The sequence below is a fragment of the Phoca vitulina genome, unplaced genomic scaffold (assembly GCF_004348235.1).
Source record: "Phoca vitulina isolate PV1807 unplaced genomic scaffold, GSC_HSeal_1.0 scaffold48, whole genome shotgun sequence".
NCBI lineage: Eukaryota > Metazoa > Chordata > Mammalia > Carnivora > Phocidae > Phoca > Phoca vitulina.
The window spans coordinates 6,666,913-6,686,689 of record NW_022589751.1 but is presented as its reverse complement, the minus strand read 5'-3'; the positions used below and the strand labels follow the sequence as shown (position 1 = coordinate 6,686,689).

At 35.9% G+C, this 19,777-nt stretch overlaps 1 protein-coding gene across 11 annotated transcripts in view; it reads right to left on the bottom strand.

Annotated features, from left to right (window-relative positions):
* EXOC6 (exocyst complex component 6) overlaps positions 1 to 19,777 on the bottom strand; it is a 206,852-nt gene that overhangs the window by 72,205 nt on the left and 114,870 nt on the right. For all 11 annotated transcript variants that reach the window (XM_032432559.1, XM_032432560.1, XM_032432561.1 and 8 more), the window contains one exon: positions 7,261 to 7,440. In XM_032432559.1, coding sequence (XP_032288450.1) covers positions 7,261 to 7,440 — 180 coding nt within the window. The remainder of the gene's footprint in view (positions 1 to 7,260; positions 7,441 to 19,777) is intronic.

Genomic DNA, 19,777 nt, shown 5'->3' with positions numbered 1-19,777 from the left:
ACAATGGAGAATGCCATAAAAATTATCAGGGAAAAAGCTAGTCAAACTAGAATTATATAACCAGCTAAACTATTAAACATGAGGACAGAAGACACTTTATGATATGCAAGGATTTAAATAGGAGGAAGTTATTGAGGCAGTTTAGCAAAACCAACCAGTGAAGCAATAAAAACATGCAGAATCCAGGAAACAGTTCCCCACCCAGAGATTAGAGAGGGAAAAATGCCAGGTTAACAGCTACACAGCAATTCTAGCAATTCCAGAGAGCAACTGGTACAAATTAGAGACAAAGGCCTCAGTAGTTATCAAAAGATAGTAGATGAAGAACTGATAAAGTGAAGGGTTGGGAAGCTCATTATCTTTGTCCTACAAAGAATTAAGATACTGACTAAAGTAGAAGGACAAGAAAATAGGAATATAAATATTTTAAATAAAGAAACAATAAATAGAAGAAATAAAACATAATGTAACAATCAATGGGAGAAATAGGGGCAAAGGAGATGTTGCTATGCATGCCTATCTTTCATAGTAGGGAATCACTAGTCTCTATCTTTAAAGATAACCACCAGAAGAAATAAAAATGTACAGTGAAAAACGGCAGTCTGGGAGAGTAGGACTGGGTATGAGGAAAGAGCAAGGAGGGGGCTACTTTCCATCCCAGACTATTCTGGACTATTTCACTTATTTCTATGTACATGTATTAATTGGAATAAAAGTAAATAAAACAACCTCTACTTCAGGCTCTATGAAATAAAACAGACATTAACAAATTAATCCAGAGGTTGAATGATTTGTCTATTTTCACAGTGCTGGTTGATTGGAAGAATCAGGCCCAGACCCCAAATCTTAAAATTTTCAATATAGTACTGCATCCTCAGAAAAAATTTTTAAGGAGAGAATGATTTTTTTTTTTTTTAAGTAAGCTCTATGCCCAATGTGGGACTTGAACTCATGACCCCGAGATCAAGAGTCATATGCTCTACACACTGAGCCAGCCAGGTGCCCTAAGGAGAAAATGACTTTTAAAGTTAGATACTGTTTCTGACCAAATCATGTATCTTCATTTATTATTAGATATATATTTGTTTCTCACTTAAAGAAAGCATGTTTCAAAATTATATATGAAAATTAAAAATGCAAATTAAAGACTTAGAAGCACCAGATACATTTAGTAGGGAAGGAGACTATGGCCCTAAGCATAAAGAATTTACAAAGGATACTAAATTAGGCCATCAGTAAAACACTTTTGGCTGGAAGCAAAAATTAAGCCAAGGGAAAAACCCTTCAAGGTAAACACCTTAAAAGGAACTAGATAGGGAAGTAGATACAGAATTTAAAGATCAAATAACATTTCCCTGTTTTGAAACTAGTTTCTACTATAATTTTATTATTGAACATATACTCTGATTTATTTCCTGAGTTAATCAAAAGTGAATCATTTTTCTTTGGCAATGTGATTTTAAAATCTATACCATATCTAGTGCTATTCTAGTAAATGTTTAACAACAATTCTCTGGGGAAAAAAAGCCTTCATTCATGGGCGCCTGGGTGGCTCAGTTGGTTAAGCAACTGCCTTCGGCTCAGGTCATGATCCTGGAGTCCCGGGATCGAGTCCCACATTAGGCTCCCTGCTGAGCAGGGAGTCTGCTTCTCCCTCTGACACTCCTCCCTCTCATGCTCTCTCTCATTCTCTCTCTCGCAAATAAATAAAATCTTAAAAAAAAAAAAAAGCCTTCATTCATAAGATTTGCTGATTGCCATGGTCTATCTACTTCTACCTATGGCTACCAAGGTGATGTCACTGAAGGCACAGTTGAGAAGAAATGTGCACAACAGGCTCTCATAATAATTCCTGCCACTATTTTAAAGCCATTTCTCTCCATAGGAAGGCATCTCTAATCTTAGAGTAAAAGATATGGGGAGAAATGATTCTATTAATATTCTTTGATTTTTTTTTAAAGATTTCATTTATTTTTTTTTTTTTAAAGATTTTATTTATTTGACAGAGAGAGACAGCGAGAGCAGGAACATAAGCAGGGGGAGTGGGAGAGGGAGAAGCAGGCCCCCCGCCGAGCAGGGAGCCCGATGTGGGACTTGATCCCGGGACCCCGGGATCATGACCTGAGCCGAAGGCAGACGCTTAACGACTGAGCCACCACATGCGTGTGCACAAGCAAGGGGAGGGATAGAGGGAGAAGGAGAAGCAGACTCCCTGCCAAGACGGTAGCCTGCCACCACCACAGGGCCTGATTCCAGGACCCCGAGATCATGACCTGAGCCAAAGTCAGACGCTTAACAGACTGAGCCACCCAAGCGCCCCAATAGATACTCTTCTAATAAACAGCTTTTTAGGCATCTATTCTGTAATAAAGATGCCAAAGATAAACTCATTATTCCTAAAAATCACATTTTTTTTTTTATTATTCATCATAAGACTTATAGTAATGCAGAAAACCAAAAGTTACGCATATTTGAAAGCAAAGGAAAACATATCTTTCTTGGAAGAAAAGTTGGTGCTTACAGTTCAAACAGAAACAAGATTAGTTTATTTAACAACTCTAGAGTTATAGCAAATGTAAGCACAGAAAATTACATTATGGCTAAAAATAAAATAGAGTTCTGAGAAAGGAAGAAATATGAGCAAACTAAATCATGAATATATGATCTTCTATTTACTTCTACTGTAAAAGATAACCATTTGTTAGTATAAAATTTGGGTAAATTGGGTTCCCTTTGCAAATACACATATGAAGAAATTAAAGAGTCACTACCATTTATACATATCCTTTAGTGGTTGTAAAGCAGTAAAATACCTTTACTGAAACAAACACATAAATATTTATGAAGAAAGGAAATGTTCATTGTTCTTTCTAGAAGCAGACCAGTGCTGGGTCTTTAGGCAGTACATTCCCAGTAAGATGTTACAGAGTTCCATTTGGCAGTCTTCATGAAGAATAACTAGATATGTTCAAGTTGCTCAACAACCTTTTCTATTTACGTATGTGTAAGTGGTGAATGAGTGTTTAATGCTTTTTAAAATTCCTTTGGTTTTAAATTTTCTAGCTAATACAAAATCTTATTTTAAAAAAACAGAACTTACTTATAAATTAGACTTAAATTAAGTCTCATAATTGTGGAGAAGAAAATGACTTGAAAATATAAAAGAAAATATATGCCAACATGTTAACAGTGGTTATCCTTTGACAAGTTAACAGGTAATTTTTATTTCTTCTAGACTTAGCTGTATTTTCTATTGTAATGAAAAAAATACTAGAAACAAGAAGGGTTACTTACACATCTGAAAGAGTAAAAACTGCTGATTTCAAGAATATTAATTTAGGGATACAATAGTATTTATTTCATGTACTAATTAATCAGACTTCACTGACATCTGTTAGCCATTATAAGCAGTGCACTCAAGTTATAATTATTCACATAAATATGCTTTATAAAATGAATCTTTCATAATTAAAGTTTTTAATGGCTACATAATGCAAAGATATAGAACTCAGAGCTAAATAATATCAAGCCAAAAATGTAGGCATAAATACAAGAAAAAAAAATAAAGCATATTAAAATGAAACTAATACTATTAAAGGCCTTAAAACAGTAACAGAGGAAGAAAGGAGAAGAAAAGACAAAACTAACATTTATTAATAGTACTTACTTTATGCCAAGCACCCTGCCAGGCAACTTTTTTACACACTATTTCAATTTATCCTATGATAGTCCTATAGGAAAATGGATTATGCCTATTTGCAAAAGGTAAAAGGTTCAGAGGTTAAGCAACCTGCCAGTATCCCATAGCTAGTAAATTACAAGTCTAAGGTTCAAGCATAAGTTGTTCTAACTCTAGAGTTAGAACTCTATGCTCTCCTCACTTCAGCAACCTGGCCCCCAAGAACAATAAAAGATAAATGGGTTTTTCTTTAATTGAGTCATAAAAAGGCAAGTTCCCCTGAGCAGATAATATACTTAACAGGGCAGCTTAACATTTTGGGTAATGGGGCAATACCAGTCATTACTGCAAATACTGCCTATTTAGCTCTATGGTCAGTAGAGAGCCTGGCTTCTCTGCTAGAGCAAGGGGAAATGCAAATGAGTAAGTATTTTAATATGGAAGCATATTAAATTACTTTACTTTTCCATCTCCTGCATAGACATGCACTGGTTGAAACAGTGCAAGTGAAGAGAACTCATCCAACTCTACAAATACAAAGTATCTACAGTGAATATTATTGCTGGTCTTCAAAATCCTACAGCTTTCTATTGCTACCACAATGTAGTTAAAAAGTGAAAATAACAAAGTTCTTTCCCTGGGCTCCATCAAAACCATTATGATCCATTAACTTCTACTGTTCTCATACCTTGTGAGCAGACAAAATTCTATTGGTTGGATTATGACTTTTTTGGAACCAATGGAAACTTTACCAGGCAATGTGGTCAGCAACTGCACATCATGATTACCTGTGACTGAGAAAATACTCTTTTGCAAGAGCGGGAGGAACTGACAAAAACTAAATATGCAATGAAGCTAAGAGTGCAGCTTTTAAAGTAAGTGTTCTATCTTAAGTACTTTTTAGGCTTGGGGGGGTGAAAGAGTTAGCTTTATCCCACAGACTCGACTTCTGTGTCCAATTACTTGCACTAATGACCAATACTTACACTATTTGAAAGAGTGCCCTTGGCCTCACAGATCCCATTGACTCTAACTCCCTACACTGACCCTGAACAATGTCAAAACTAGGATGGATAGGGAACATGGCCACTACTTAACTCTTCATATCTAAGTGGGATAGATACTTCTGCTTAAGCTGACTGACTTAGGACTAAATGTGATAAATAATCTTCTGAAGCTTCTTTGACAATTGAAGGACTAGAACTGGCCCCTCCCTCCATCTGGGTCCAAAGGTAACCTGAAACTAAGGAATCATTTTCAGCTTAAAACATTCAAATAGGGGTGATTCGGTGGCTCATGTCAGTTAATTTGATTTTAGCTCAGGTCATGATCTCAGGGTTGTGAGATCGAGCCCCACGTCAGGATTCTCCCTCTCCCTTTCCCTTGCCTACCCCTCCTTGCTCTCCCTCTCTAAAATGAGAAAACAAAAGGGCGCCTGGGTGGCTCAGTCGTTAAAGCGTCTGCCTTCGGCTCAGGTCATGATCCCAGGGTCCTGGGATCGAGCCCCGCATCGGGCTCCCTGCTCAGCGTGAAGCCTGCTTCTCCCTCTCCCACTCCCCCTGCTTGTGTTCCCTCTCTCACTGTGTCTCTCTCTGTCAAATAAATAAATAAAATCTTTAAAAAAAAAAATAAATAAATAAAAATAAATAAATAAATAAATAAAATGAGAAAACAAAAAACATTCAAATACAAATGGTAGCTTATATAACATACACTGCTTAGAAAAACAATACATTCAATAATGTAGCCTCTGTTGTTTGCTTAAAAGAAAACAATATAGTTGAATATACAATTTTAGTGTTTCAGAGAATTAATGTACTAAGCCATAATATAATTATCAATGCTAGCTAAAACTTATTGTAGTCAATAATTTAATACTTTTGCTTAGGAATTATGTTTCTAGTTTATTCCTTGAATAAGAATATACTGTTGTTAGGTCCATTTTCTCTTTTCTTAGCTATGAACTATAATTTTCTATTTATTTGATCATGCCCTGTATTTATTGTTGTATTTGTTGGTCTGCATTGTATAAAAGTTTATTTCCTTTACAGAAAAACTCTTGTTATATGACATAAAAATCCAAAATGGCATATGAAGAATCACCTAAAACTAAACAAAATATCATAATAGATTACGAGTGATCTAGTTAGGCCAGGAGTCTGTTTCTCTCAGTGTTACTACAGTACACCTTATGAGAAAGCAGGATTTCCTTCCAGGTATTAGCCTCTTGAAGTGAGATATTTGCCCTAACCACTTCTAACATATAAACTCTCATAATTCTACCCAATTTATGCACAAAATTCCCACCCATCATATTGTGCCAAGGTGTGAAACAGTATTACAACATAAAAATATGTTATGTGTATATCTGTGTATATGTGTGTGCACACACACGTTTATTCTTGTAGACTGCTTTTGGCTGGAGATATATCCTGACAACATGAATTCAAACTAATTCAACAATTATTTAATACATACTATATGAGGAACACTTTTTTAGAAATTAGTTGAAATAAGAATTAAACATATATACAGGTTCCCTTTTTCAACACAAGGACAGCAGTTAGGAACATAATATAATCCCTGGGTAAGCTTCTAAAAGTTCTTTGGCAAAGATCCACTATTAAAATCTCTTTAGGAAATTCTTCTATTTCTTTTTTAGCAACACCTGCCTTCAAATATTCTAAATGGCCCTTTGGAGCAACTCATGATGGAGATAGAGTCAAAAGATGAGTACAATAACTTTTTTTTTTTTCCATTTTAAACATGAGATATGGTTGGAGGCAGTCAGGTAGGCTTGAGATTAAATACTTTACTTTTGTGTTCAGCTACATCTTTTTTTTCTTTTCTTTCTACATTTTATTATTTCAACACAGGTTTGGGGTTTTTTTTCCCCCTTGTGTTCAGCTACATCTTATTATGAAATAAAAAGGTCAACAAATTTTTTTCCTATTTTATTTGTACAAAAACTACTCCACTCATGTTTTAATAGTAGTTCTATTATTTTTGAATATACCTTATGAAAGCATGTTCACTCCAACATAATCTCTTTGGTCTTTGCACTCCTCATCTGAAGAATCCAGTGTTCTAGCCTATTCATACCCAAATGTCCCTGCTATTTATATATATATATTTAATGTTTCATCAATAGATTATTCAAAATGTAGATGCACTATGACTATATATGATAAAACAATGTTCCAGTTTTACTTTTACTCTCTAAAAATATCCAGTAATTTCTTGGCCTTTCTAACTGGAAAAGTCATTGATTATATGGACTTTTATGAGAACTACTCCTATTAGAGTTTATTTCAATTTAAGTCTACACTGAATTTCAGGGTTTTGTTTTGGTTTTGGTAGAAACAGAGTTGTAGTTATTTTGGTTGAAAGTAAAGTAAATTAAAACTTGAAACAACTGGCTAGGTTAGAAGTCTTCACAAATGGATTTATAAGAATGGAAAGAAAATATTCAAGCTTAGAAGTTGGTTTGAACAAGTAAACCTCAAACTAAGATTAAATTCTAAAATATACTTTAGTAAGCAAAATTATAATACAATATTTTGAAATTTTTTTATACTTACAGGCAAATGAGTAAACACTTGAAAGATGCTTCTCAAAAAATTAATAAGATCCATTAAATAACCACTAGCTCTTCCATCTGGCTCAGACATTGTCCAGTCATAATCAGCAAGCTGAACAAATTCATCAATTTTTTGATTAAGCTTGGTATATATTTCTCCTTCTGCTGCATGCCGGGCATCCTGACAAGGGACAAAATAATAAAAAGTAAGAAATAGTTATAGAAGTAGATAATAGAAAAAGCTTTTTTAAAATTCTAAAATTTGTTTTATATTTTTCCTTGGTCTATTATTTTAGTCATTTATTTGAAGTCCAAGAAAACTGTTGGTTTTTTTGGCTGATAGTAGTCTATTTGACTGACACCACTTTTTCTCCCAACCACATTATCACTTTTTCATTCTTATGTGGTAGGATAATTTATGAGTTATTAATTCTGAATTGTTCTCACAGCTTTAAAAAGACCCTTAGGAGAAACAGAAGTGAAAAAAACAGAAACTGTCAAGAACCACCCCTGCCCACTGACTGAGAAAAATAAAGTTGGACGGTCACAGAAGAAATGGAATAGTTGCTGGTGTTTTAAGTTGAAGAGGAAAAAAAAAAGAAAGAAAGAAAAGAAAGAGATAGTTAACTTCTCAGAGGAGAAAAAAAGAAAGGATGGGAGTGATGCAAAAACACAAGAGTAAAGATCTCCAAACATTCTCTCTCCCATAAAAGCAATAAGAAAACGAGCAAAAACTGTCAAAATCAACTTTTCCAGAACTCTGGAAATTAATTCAAAACTTGCAGCAATCTAAGTAGTGTTCATTCAAGAAAAACAGCTGTATCTTGGTAAGAAAACGAGCTTTGCAGGCTTTTAATGTGCCCTTATTTCCATTCTTCCTCCCTTGCTCCAGCTCCACAGTATCCTTGAAAACCAACATCCCACAACTGTGGTAAAAACCAATAGCCTGACAGTCATCAAACAGGGCTGAATGGGGTTGAAGCTCCTTCAAAAACCACATTCCCAGAGAATTATCATTATTTCAACTATCTGATGGTTCCCTGGAAGACCCCACTTACAGGGATGTCTTTATTTGATTTAAACTGAGGCTTGTCCAGTGCAAAAAGTCTTTTCTCTGGGGACATTTGTTGAAAATAATTAAACATCACATATGCCTGAGGCAGTGTATAACAGGGCACACAATCAGCTAACTAAAAAGCTTAAGAGGAAAAACTGGGGAATGAGATATCCATAGATAATTCTGAAAGGCTCTGACATATTCCTGGGAATCTAGAAGGCTATGTACATGTGTAGGGCTGTACACAAACTCAGAAAAGACCATAGTCCAGAAGCAGAAGAAGGCTCTAAGCTCTCATCTATGACTGACCTTGAAGCCCTGTGCAAGCAGGAAGTGAAGGCTAAAGCAGAGTCGTCAAATGCCTGAGTGTTGAATACACACACGGAGTTCTTTAGCAAAGACTGGGGAACTTATTGGTTCCAGGCTTTTAAGGAAATCTGTGTCCAATCATTAGCTCTCCACAAAGCTAACCAAGCAGAGACTTCAGTGGTCACAGAGGAAAAAGAATACAGACTTTATAGAATTAATTCAGAAAAGTCACAACCAACCAACCACCAGGAAAAAACAACAAACAACAAACCTTGGGAAGAGAGGAAAATCTCATTTCCAGAATTACCATAATATATTATTTAAGTGTCCTGTTTTCAACAAATTTATAAGTCACACAAAGTAATAAGAAAGTATGACCCATACACAGGAAAAAAAAGCAATCAACAGAAACTCTTACTAAGGACGTAGTCATCGGACTTATAAAACGAAGACTTTATTTTTTTTTAAAGATCTATTCTTTTTTTTTAGAGAGAGAGAGAGAGAGAGTGTGTGTGCATTAGCAGCGGGGGGCGGGAGGGAGGGCGGCAGAAGGAGAGGGGAAGCAGACTACCCATTGAGCGGGGAGCCTGACGCGGGGCTCAATCTCACAACCCTAAGATTATGACCTGAACTGAAACCAAGAGTCAGATGCTTAACCAACTGAGCCACCCAGGTGCCCCAAGACAAAGACTTTAAATCAGCTATTTAAAATATGTCCAAAGACTATAGGAAACCACATCTAAAGAACTAAAGGAAAATATAGCAGTGCCTCAAGAAATAGAACATAAATAAAAAGACAAATATTTTTTTTAAATAGAAATTCTGCAATTGAAACGTACAATAAATGAAATGAAAAAATTATTGCAAGGGTTCAACAGATTTGAGCAGGCAGAAGAAAAAGATTTCATCAACAATATAAACAAACTAGACTTAACAGACATCCATAGAATATCCCACACTCAAAAACAGCAGAACATGCATTATTTTCCAAGTGAACATGGGATGCTATCCAGAATAGGGCATATGTTAAGACCATAAAAAAGCCTTAAAAGGACTTAAATCATACAAAGTATGTACTCCAAGCACAACAGAATGAGATTAGAAATTAGTAACATTACAGAAGGGAGGGTGTTGGGGGGATGGGGTAACCAGGTGATGGATATTAAGGAGGGCACGTGTTGTGATGAGCACTGGGTGTTGTTACACACAACTAATGAATTGTTGAACAGTACATCAAAAACTAATGATGTACTATATGTTGACTAACTGAACATAATAAAAATAAATAAAATAAAAATGATAAAAAAAGAAAGAAATTAATAACAGCAGGACATCTGGGAAATTCACAAATATGTGGAAATTAAACATTAGACTCCATTAAGTAACCAACAGGTCAAAGAAGTAATCAAGATCAAAATCAGAAAATATTTTGAGATAAAACAAAAACAAAACAAAACAGGGGCGCCTGGGTGGCTCAGTCGTTGAGCGCCTGCCTTTGGCTCAGGTCATGATCCCAGGGTCCTGGGATCGAGCCCCACATCGGGCTCCCTGCTCCGCGGGAAGCCTGCTTCTCCCTCTCCCACTCCCCCTGCTTGTGTTCCCTCTCTTGCTGTGTCTCTCTGTCAAATAAATAAATAAAATCTTTAAAAAACAAAACAAAACAAACAGAAAAACACAATACCAAAACTTATGGGACTTAATGAAAGCAGTACTTACAGAAAATTTACAGTATGCATGCCTATATTATAAAAGAAAAAAGATCTCAAATCAATCACCTAAACTTTCACCTTAAAAAACTAGAAAAAGAAGAAATGGTAGTTGTGCGTTCTCAGACAACAGCACTCTGAAAGAATGGCATGAGGGAGACTGTGCAGACTAGGCATTGTGGCCTTTGAACCAAGACAAAAGATCCCCATGTCTAAGTTTTCTCTTAAAGGCTCACATAAACTTATGGAGCATCTTGAAAGTTAAAACTGGAACAATCTCTGTCTTTCTCACAAGTTTTTTTGGGTTTTTTTGGGGGGGAGGGGGACTGCACAAGCCCCTGGAATACTTTGTACAAAACACCTTAAGGAAGGTGAACAACTTATCACCCTGAACAGTAAAGCATGAGAGCTAAATTTAATTTGATTTGGGGGTAGATTGGGTTTGACAATGTAATATTTCTGATAAAACTAATATCTATTTAGATTTTTTACTAAGAAGAGACTTCAGTATCACTAACCATTAGTAGTCACATATTCTATTTGAATACAGTTTAATCTAATATACAATTTATATCATGTCTATGAATAAGATCACTATAATAAGACACTGAGATGAGTAAGACTGCTCCCGCCCTCAAGGATATCACAATCCAGGGAGAGATACAATACTGTTGTCCCTCCTTACCTACGGTTTCACTTTCTGCAGTTACCCGCAGTCAACCACGGTCCAGAAGCAGAAGATCCTCCTTCTGACATATCACCAGATGGTCAACAGCAGCCTAATGCCATATCACAATGCCTACGTCATTCACCTTACTCCCTCTCAGCACATCAGCATTTTATCATCTCACATCATCATAAAAAGAAGGGGCAGTACAGTACAATAAGGTACTTTGAGAGAGAAAGACCATATTCACATAACTTTTATTGCAGTACACTGTTATAATTGTTCTATTTTATTAGTAGGTATTAATCTTTTACTGTGTTTAATTTATAAGTTCAACTTTATCATAGCTATGGGTATATAGGAAAAAACAATATATATAGGGTTTGGTACTATCCGAGGTTTCAAGCGTCCACTGGGGATGGCTTGGACATATCCTCTGAGTATAAGGGGGGACCTGTATAACAAAACATAACTAGTGCTATAGTAGAGGTTTAACAAAGCATCCTGAGTAAACATAGAGGAAATAATTATTACTTATTTGATAAAAATCTTGATGGAGAGGATGTCATTTGAGTTGTAACTTTAAAAAATATAATCAGGAACCCTTACTAGGTTTTTTGGTTTGTGTGCCTTAAGAAATTTTCAGGAGAACAGTGTAAGAGAAGGTAAATGTGAAAAATAAAAATGTGCCATTTTCATATTTTAATACTTTTTTGCCTCCCTCCCCAGTTTTCACAATGTCTGACCACTCACTACTCACTGCCACACTGGACTGAAAGAAAACCAACTACTGACAGTCATCTTTCCATTTGCATGCCTGTTTTCATAGCAAGACTGGAATGGGACTACCAAGAAAGATTCTTCTTCTCTCCCCACTCAGAGATCTAACACAAATTTGACATAGACAATACAAACTTTCACAGTGTCTCTCCTCAACTACAGAATAAATTAAAAATAAACACTACTTTAAATAAAACAGGAATTTAAGATAAGCTAATATTAACGTCATTGACTGAAATTTTACTGAAGCACTAACTATGGGAGTAGCAAATTAGTTCTGACTCAAAATAGTTACTTCTAGAACTTAAGCCATGTCTATTAAAATTTTTAATGCAATGTAAATTTACTCAGAAAAACTTGAAGATTGAGAAGCTTAACATTAGCACTTATCAAGAACACATTATTGGCCACTATAAATTTGGTACTCTGAGTAATGTAGGTACAAAACATCCACTGACCATCTACGCTCCATTAAACCAGGAAGTGTTTGTGTCTGTTTTTGTTCACCTAGAATACTGCTTGCAGAAGAGTAGGCAATAGATGAGTACTTGCTAAAAGTTTTTTTTAAATTTCCTGCCTTGAAGTTTATTTATAACCTAGTTGGAAAAGAAAACTACCTCAAAACAATCACAGAATGAATAAATATTAACAAATTAGTGCTGAGTATGTGTCTAGTAAAAGTATAGCAAAAAAGGAGAGACCATGTGGGCTGGAAAGGAGCTTACTGTCACTTGCTGATCCAGTTACTATTACTGAGTAACAAGTTACCCCCAAATCTTAGTGGCTTAAAATAACAAGAATTTTATTATGCTTAAAGTTTCTAGTGGTTAGAAGTGCAGACATAGAACAGTGGAGATGACTTTGCTCCACTATATCAGAGACCTCAGCTGGGACAACTTGAAGGCTGGGAACAAGACCTAAGAGCTGGGGGTTGGACCAAAACTGCTAGAACTCATACAGGAATTCAGTAAAGTGGCAGGATATAAAATCAATGCACAGAAATCAGTGGCATTTCTATACACCAACAACGAGACAGAAGAAAGAGAAATTAAGGAGTCAATCCCATTTACAATTGCACCCAAAACCATAAGATACCTAGGAATAAATCTAACCAAAGAGGTAAAGAATCTGTACTCAGAAAACTACAGAATACTCATGAAAGAAATTGAGGAAGACACAAAGAAATGGAAAAACGTTCCATGCTCATGGAATGGAAGAACAAATATTGTGAAAATGTCTATGCTACCTAGAGTAATCTACACTTTTAATGAAATCCCTATCAAAATACCATCAACTTTTTTCAAAGAAATGGAACAAATAATCCTAAAATTTATATGGAACCAGAAAAGACCCCGAATAGCCAGAGGAATGTTGAAAAAGAAAAGCAAAGCTGGTGGCATCACAATTCTGGACTTCAAGCTCTATTACAAAGCTGTCATCATCAAGACAGTATGGTACTGGCACAAAAACAGACACTTAGATCAATGGAACAGAACAGAGAGCCCAGAAATGGACCCTCAACTCTATGGTCAACTAATCTTCGACAAAGCAGGAAAGAATGTCCAATGGAAAAAAGACAGTCTCTTCAACAAATGGTGTTGGGAAAATTGGACAGCCACATGCAGAAGAATGAAACTGGACCATTTCCTTACACCACACACAAAAATAGACTCAAAATGGATGAAAGACCTAAATGTGAGACAGGAATCCATCAAAATCCTTGAGAAGAACACAGGCAGCAACCTCTTCGACCTCAGCCGCAGCAACTTCTTCCCAGAAACAACGCCAAAGGCAAGGGAAGCAAGGGCAAAAATGAACTATTGGGACTTCATCAAGATAAAAAGCTTCTGCACAGCAAAGCAAACATTTGCAAATGCATATCAGATAAGGGCTAGTATCCAAAATCTGTAAAGAACTTAATAAAACTCAACACCCAGAGAACAAATACTCCAATCAAGAAATGGGCAGAAGACATGAACAGACATTTCTGCAAAGAAGACATCCAAATGGCCAACAGACACATGAAAAAGTGCTCAACATCGCTTGGCATCAGGGAAATCCAAATCAAAACCTCAATGAGACACCACCTCACACCAGTCAGAATGGCTAAAACTAACAAGTCAGGAAATGACAGATGCTGGCGAGGATGCAGAGAAAGGGTAACCCTCTTACACTGTTGGTGGGAATGCAAGCTGGTGCAGTCACTCTGGAAAACAGTATGGAGATTCCTCAAAAAGTTAAAAATAGAGCTACCCTACAACCCAGCAATTGCATTACTGGGTATTTACCCCAAGGATACAAATGTAGTGATCTGAAGGGGCACCTACACCCCAATGTTTATAGCAGCAATGTCCACAATAGGCAAACTATGGAAAGAGCTAAGCTGTCCATCAACAAATGAATGGATAAAGAAGACATGGGGTATATATATATATATATATATATATATATACACACACATATACACACACATACAGACACACACACACACACACACACACACACAATGGAATATTATGCAGCCATCAAAAAAATGAAATCTCTTGCCATTTGCAACGACGTGGATGGAACTAGAGGGTATTATGCTAAGTGAAATAAGTCAATCAGAGAAAGACAAATATCATATGATCTCACTGATATGAGGAATTTGAGAAACAAGACAGAGGATCATAGGGGAAGGGAGGGAAAAATGAAACAAGACGAAACCAGAGAGAGAGATAAACCATAAGAGACTCTTAATCTTAGGAAACAAACTGAGGGTTGCTGGAGTGGAGGGGGGGTGGGAGGGATAGGGTGGCTGGGTGATGGACACTGGGGAGTGCATATGCTATTTTGAGCGCTGTGAATTGTGTAAGACTGATGAATCACAGACCTGTACCCCTGAAACAAATAATACATTATATGTTAATTAAAAAAGTAAAAATAAAAACAAAACAAAACAAAACAAAGAGCTGGGGGTTCATCTGGCGGTTTCATCACTACGTGTGTGGCACCTGGGATGGGTAGCCTCTCCCTGTGGTGTGGCTTGGCTTCCTCACAACACAGTGGCTGCAGGGTACCTGGCCTTCTTACATGGCAGCCCAGGCCTCCAAGCATGTGTGTTCCATGCTTGGAATAACTGGAATAAGGTGGAAGTGTCATTGCCATTTAAATCCTCACCTCAGTGTCTCACAACATTATTTCCACTGTATCCTACTGGTTAAAGCAGTCACCAGCTGGTCCAGATTCAAGGGGAGGGGTCATAGATCCCTACTTCTCCATAAGAAAAGTGTCAAGGAATCTGAGGCCATTTTAAAAATCACCATCCTACTAATAATGAATAATGGAGAAATGGCCCATAAAGAAATGGCCCATGGGTTTGAGAAAATGGGAAGGGGTTTGATTTCCACTTATCTTTACTTGAGCAAATTACTTTTGTAAATCCTATTTTTCTCATCTATGAAGACAGAATCATCACCACAACCTCAGAGTGCTATTTTGAGCAAACTTCTATAATTAATGTAATGTACCTAACAGTACTTGGCAGCCAGGTATTCAAAAAAAATGCTTGTTTCCCTACACTCATTAGTGCTGGGTACCTAGTAATGCTCAATAAATGCTTACTGAGTGAATTGCATGGAAACAATAGCAAATTGAAACCCCAAGCCATCCAAATTACCCAAGTTAGCTTAAATTACTGTAGTTACCTGAATGTAAGGGAGTAAAACACTGGGTATTAAACATTCACAGGATTTTTTTTTTTTTTAATGGAATGGTAGAGAAATGGAAAAGGGGGTCACATTTAATGTGCAATAGCCATGGTAGTAATATATATCTCTCTTTAATCTATTAGCATTAAGAGCACAAATCCAAGATGGCAAATGCTTAGAGCCCACAGAACTACGCCACAACACACTTTTATTGATACCACTTAAATGCTAATTTCTCAAAACAATATAAATGTTTATTTACCACTTTGCATTTTGCCTTGGTGTTCACAATCAGCCCACTCTATTTCATGTCTCACTACCATTACTGAATCTAAGCAGAAAAATATAGATCATTATAGAGATGAAGCTAGACTGCCATTCCAGAAGGCAGCCAGATAAGGGGAGCCTAAAACTCAGAACCCTATAGTTATTCCATAATACTCAGCACACTTTCTTTCTATCACAAGGCAAAGACAACTTGGGAGTCTGATTGCTCCTATCCTCTACTACACCTATCTGTACTAAACTGCTCTGTATGATTTTTCTTGCTTTTCTGGGATGCCTCTAACATAGGCAGGAAGGGAAAGAGATGCCTGACAAAATTTTAAAAACCAGTATCAAGAGACTCCTCCAAACTCACAGAACTAAAGTACTTGGTGAAACTTCATATATATCAATTTTTAAATGGCTATTCCTTTAAAATCCAAATTTAAGCCCACCTTCAAAATCAATAATATACTTCTTTTTAAGTTTATTTGTTGAATATTTATTTATTTAAGTAATCTCTACACCCAATGTGGGACTTGAACTCACAATCCCAAGATCAAGAGTTGCATGCTCTTCTGACTGAGCCAGCCAGACTCCCCAGTGATATACTTAATTATCCTTTTTACTATATAGAATTTTATTAAAATAAAGAAGATATTATTTCACATTTTCCTGGATTTTTTTAAAGCAACTTGGGACAATTAAAACATTAACCAAAAGTTGAGATGGAGAGAGAAACCAAATATCTAGAAATTTTGAAGTCATGAGGGAAAAAACACTGTATGTATCTGAAGAAAGAAAAATTATAAAAATGATGATGAAACCATTCATGTTATAGTAAAATAAATTTATTATAATTATATGCTTTCTGGATAAAGTGATTCAAAGCCCACTAATTTTCTGAAAAGGAACTAAGATAAATAAATGAACCACAAATTTATTTATTACTTTCTGTTGTTACTATCTAGAGCTCTGCTAATTACAGCTGATCACTGAACAACACAGGTTTAAACGGCATGGGTCCACTTATATATGAATTTTTTTCAATAAATATACATACAGTACTGTAAATGTATTTTCTTATGATTTTTCTTAGTATTTTCTCTAGCTTACTTTATTGTAAGAACACAGTATATAATACATATAACATGCAAAATATGTGTTAACTGACTATTATCATTAAGGCTTCCTGTCAACAGTAGGCTATTAGTAGTTAAGTTTGGGGAAAGTCAAAAGTTACATGGATTTTTGGGGTGCCTGACTGGCTCAGTCGGTAGAGAATGCGACTTTTGATCTTGGGGTCGTGAATTCAAGCCTCACATTGGGTGTAGAGCTTATTTTTTAAAAAAAGTAATACACAGATCTTTAACTGCGGGGTGGGGTGTGGAGGGAGGTCAGCAGCCCTAACCCCTACATTGTTGAAGGGTCAGCTGTAATCTATTTTTCTGAGATGATGCCAAGAACAGGTTCCACTTTTTTCCACAAACTATCCAAGTTAAGATAACTTTTCTCAACATGATAAATGTAATTTGGGGTAGAGGTATTTATATTTTTAAAAGTTTATTAATACTTTCCACAGGGTATAATAGCAAACAAAGAAATCTAAGGCAGTAGGTGGCTGTGCTGTGTGAAAGAAAAATTTCAGACAGTAGTCCTAGGCAGTAATATGTTTTAAATTCAACACCTGAAAGAACCTTGCTAAGGGTTAAGGATTCTGCTTGTTTTATAATCATTAGAAAACACGTACATGAACCACATGAACTGACTCACTACATTTTATTTTCAAAGAACAAGAGCAAGGAAAGAACAAAAAGTTTTGATTGTAACTTTTCCTGTATTTATACACAAGAATACACTAAATTATTTGATAAGACAATTATAAAAAATATTTCTAATTGTAATTTAGAGACTGTTAAGAAAATTAGTTTGGACTTCCTAGTAAGTTCTACTATAGTTGAAACCAAAATACTCTCAATCCTTATGACCTCATCTGAAAGTCAGGAACATATCAACTAACCCCGAAATTAATTTTTTTAAAGATTTAGCTTATAAACAAAGCAATTAATTCTTTCTCTGCTTGTTAAAGAAACAGCGCCCTCTGGAGGCAGAAATCTAGCATAATTTGAGAACTATTTTTCATTTCAATATATAAGCATTAAATGATATCATACTATCAGTGGTTCTCAGCCACAGGTGTGCAACAGAGCTACCTAAGGAATTTTTAAAAACATATACATACACAAACTCCAGCCTAGACCTCCTGGAACATGACGTGTGTTTTACATAAAAGTTAAGTCATAATAGCTAAACATTTTAGGAAACACCTATGATTTACTCTCTATCATCCATTCCCCCTTCTTGAACAGGCCCCAGATATATTTTGGAAAATCACTCTGCCCCCTTTCACAGCTCCATCTGGTCTAGACTGGACTAAACCTATATCTAGCCCCAAGGATGAATCCTGATGAATTTAGGTCAATTAGCAATCATCACCCTCTTAGCCACAGGGTGTTCAATAGCAGCGAGTAGAGGGACCCACTCCCTCTTCCTTTAGACGACAGCGCATGAGGATCTAAGGTTTGGAACTGTTACTGGGCAGCCATTTTGTTACCAGAGAGAGAGAGCCTACAGCTGCTGGGGCACCACGTGCAGCCTGACGACGAGGCCAATACTGCATAAAGCAGAGCTGGAGGAGGAAAGAGAAACTGGATCCATCGTGACATCTGCTGAGCAGTGGGCTTCAGCCTCACATGACATCTTCCCTATTCTTGGACTTCCAGGTACATTTAGCTAATTAATTTCCTTTTATTGTTTAAGGCAGTTTGAGTTGGTTTTTCTGTCAGTTCTTGTCAATTTTCTGTTAACAGCCCTGATTAATACAAGTATCTTATTTAAAACATTTTATTCAACATTCTAAAAAAAAGGTTAACATTTAATATTACTCATTTGGAGCAAGGGAACATTTCTTGACATTTTTCTGAGCCTTAAAAATTTAAGCCAGAGATGAAGTTGGGACTGTCAAAATGAAGTAGCTATCCTCTCTAGCTAATTTCTTCCTGCACTTGTTCAAGAAATGATGCTCTAATAATCTATGATCTTGATCTAGAAATATTAGGAGCATATACCATCTAACTCATTAGCCACTTTTACTACTGCCACTGTAGAAAGAGGGGGAAAAAGTAGACATGACTAAACATAGAACCCTAGTAATTAGTTATGGTGGGGAAAGAGTGTGATTGGGGCAGTACAAAAGAAATACATCTAAGATAATTACAGATTTTCCAGGGAATGAGGCAAGAAAAAATGGTGCTATCACTGTAAAAAATTAGATAGGCAGAAAGAAAAGCCGATTTAAGAAATTATTATGTTTCTTATTTAAATATTTTAGATGTGATAATCAGGGGAAGTTGTTTTATTTTCATATTTGGTACCTAAAATCAATCAAAAACCAAAAAATGATTTGCTTGCTTATGCTTCAAATTAATTTAGTGAAATGGCTACTTTTCACCAGATTTTTTTCATTATACTGTAATGCTACCATTAAAAAACAGAGGTTGTTGGTTTTAGGATATGTACTGCGCCTTACACACACACAAATCATATACTAGCACTTAATAACTTTCTGGATTAAACAAAGCTTAAGCTCTGCTCCATAATGGACTAAGAAGTCAAATGTAAAAAGCCAAGGAAAACACATAATTAGAAGACCTGAAGCTTTCATAATGTTTAGAAATCTCTTTAAAAGATTTTTCTTCATAAAAGAACATAGTCAATATAGAGAATAAATCAGGGATGCATAATTCCATAGTTCTAAAGTTAGCAGGTCATAAATAGTATACTGTATGTTCCCTTAGAGATACAGGTTACTGTAGGAGTATAGTTAATTATACTATGACGATTTCCATGGAGTAAATCCAAAGCACTTCTTAGGATAATTAGAGTTAGATAATATAAGCTGAAGTATCACATAGAAAGCTATGGCCCAGTTGAGGCATAAAGAAGCTGAAAATAGAAATTTAAGGAAACTGACACCAACTGCTTCT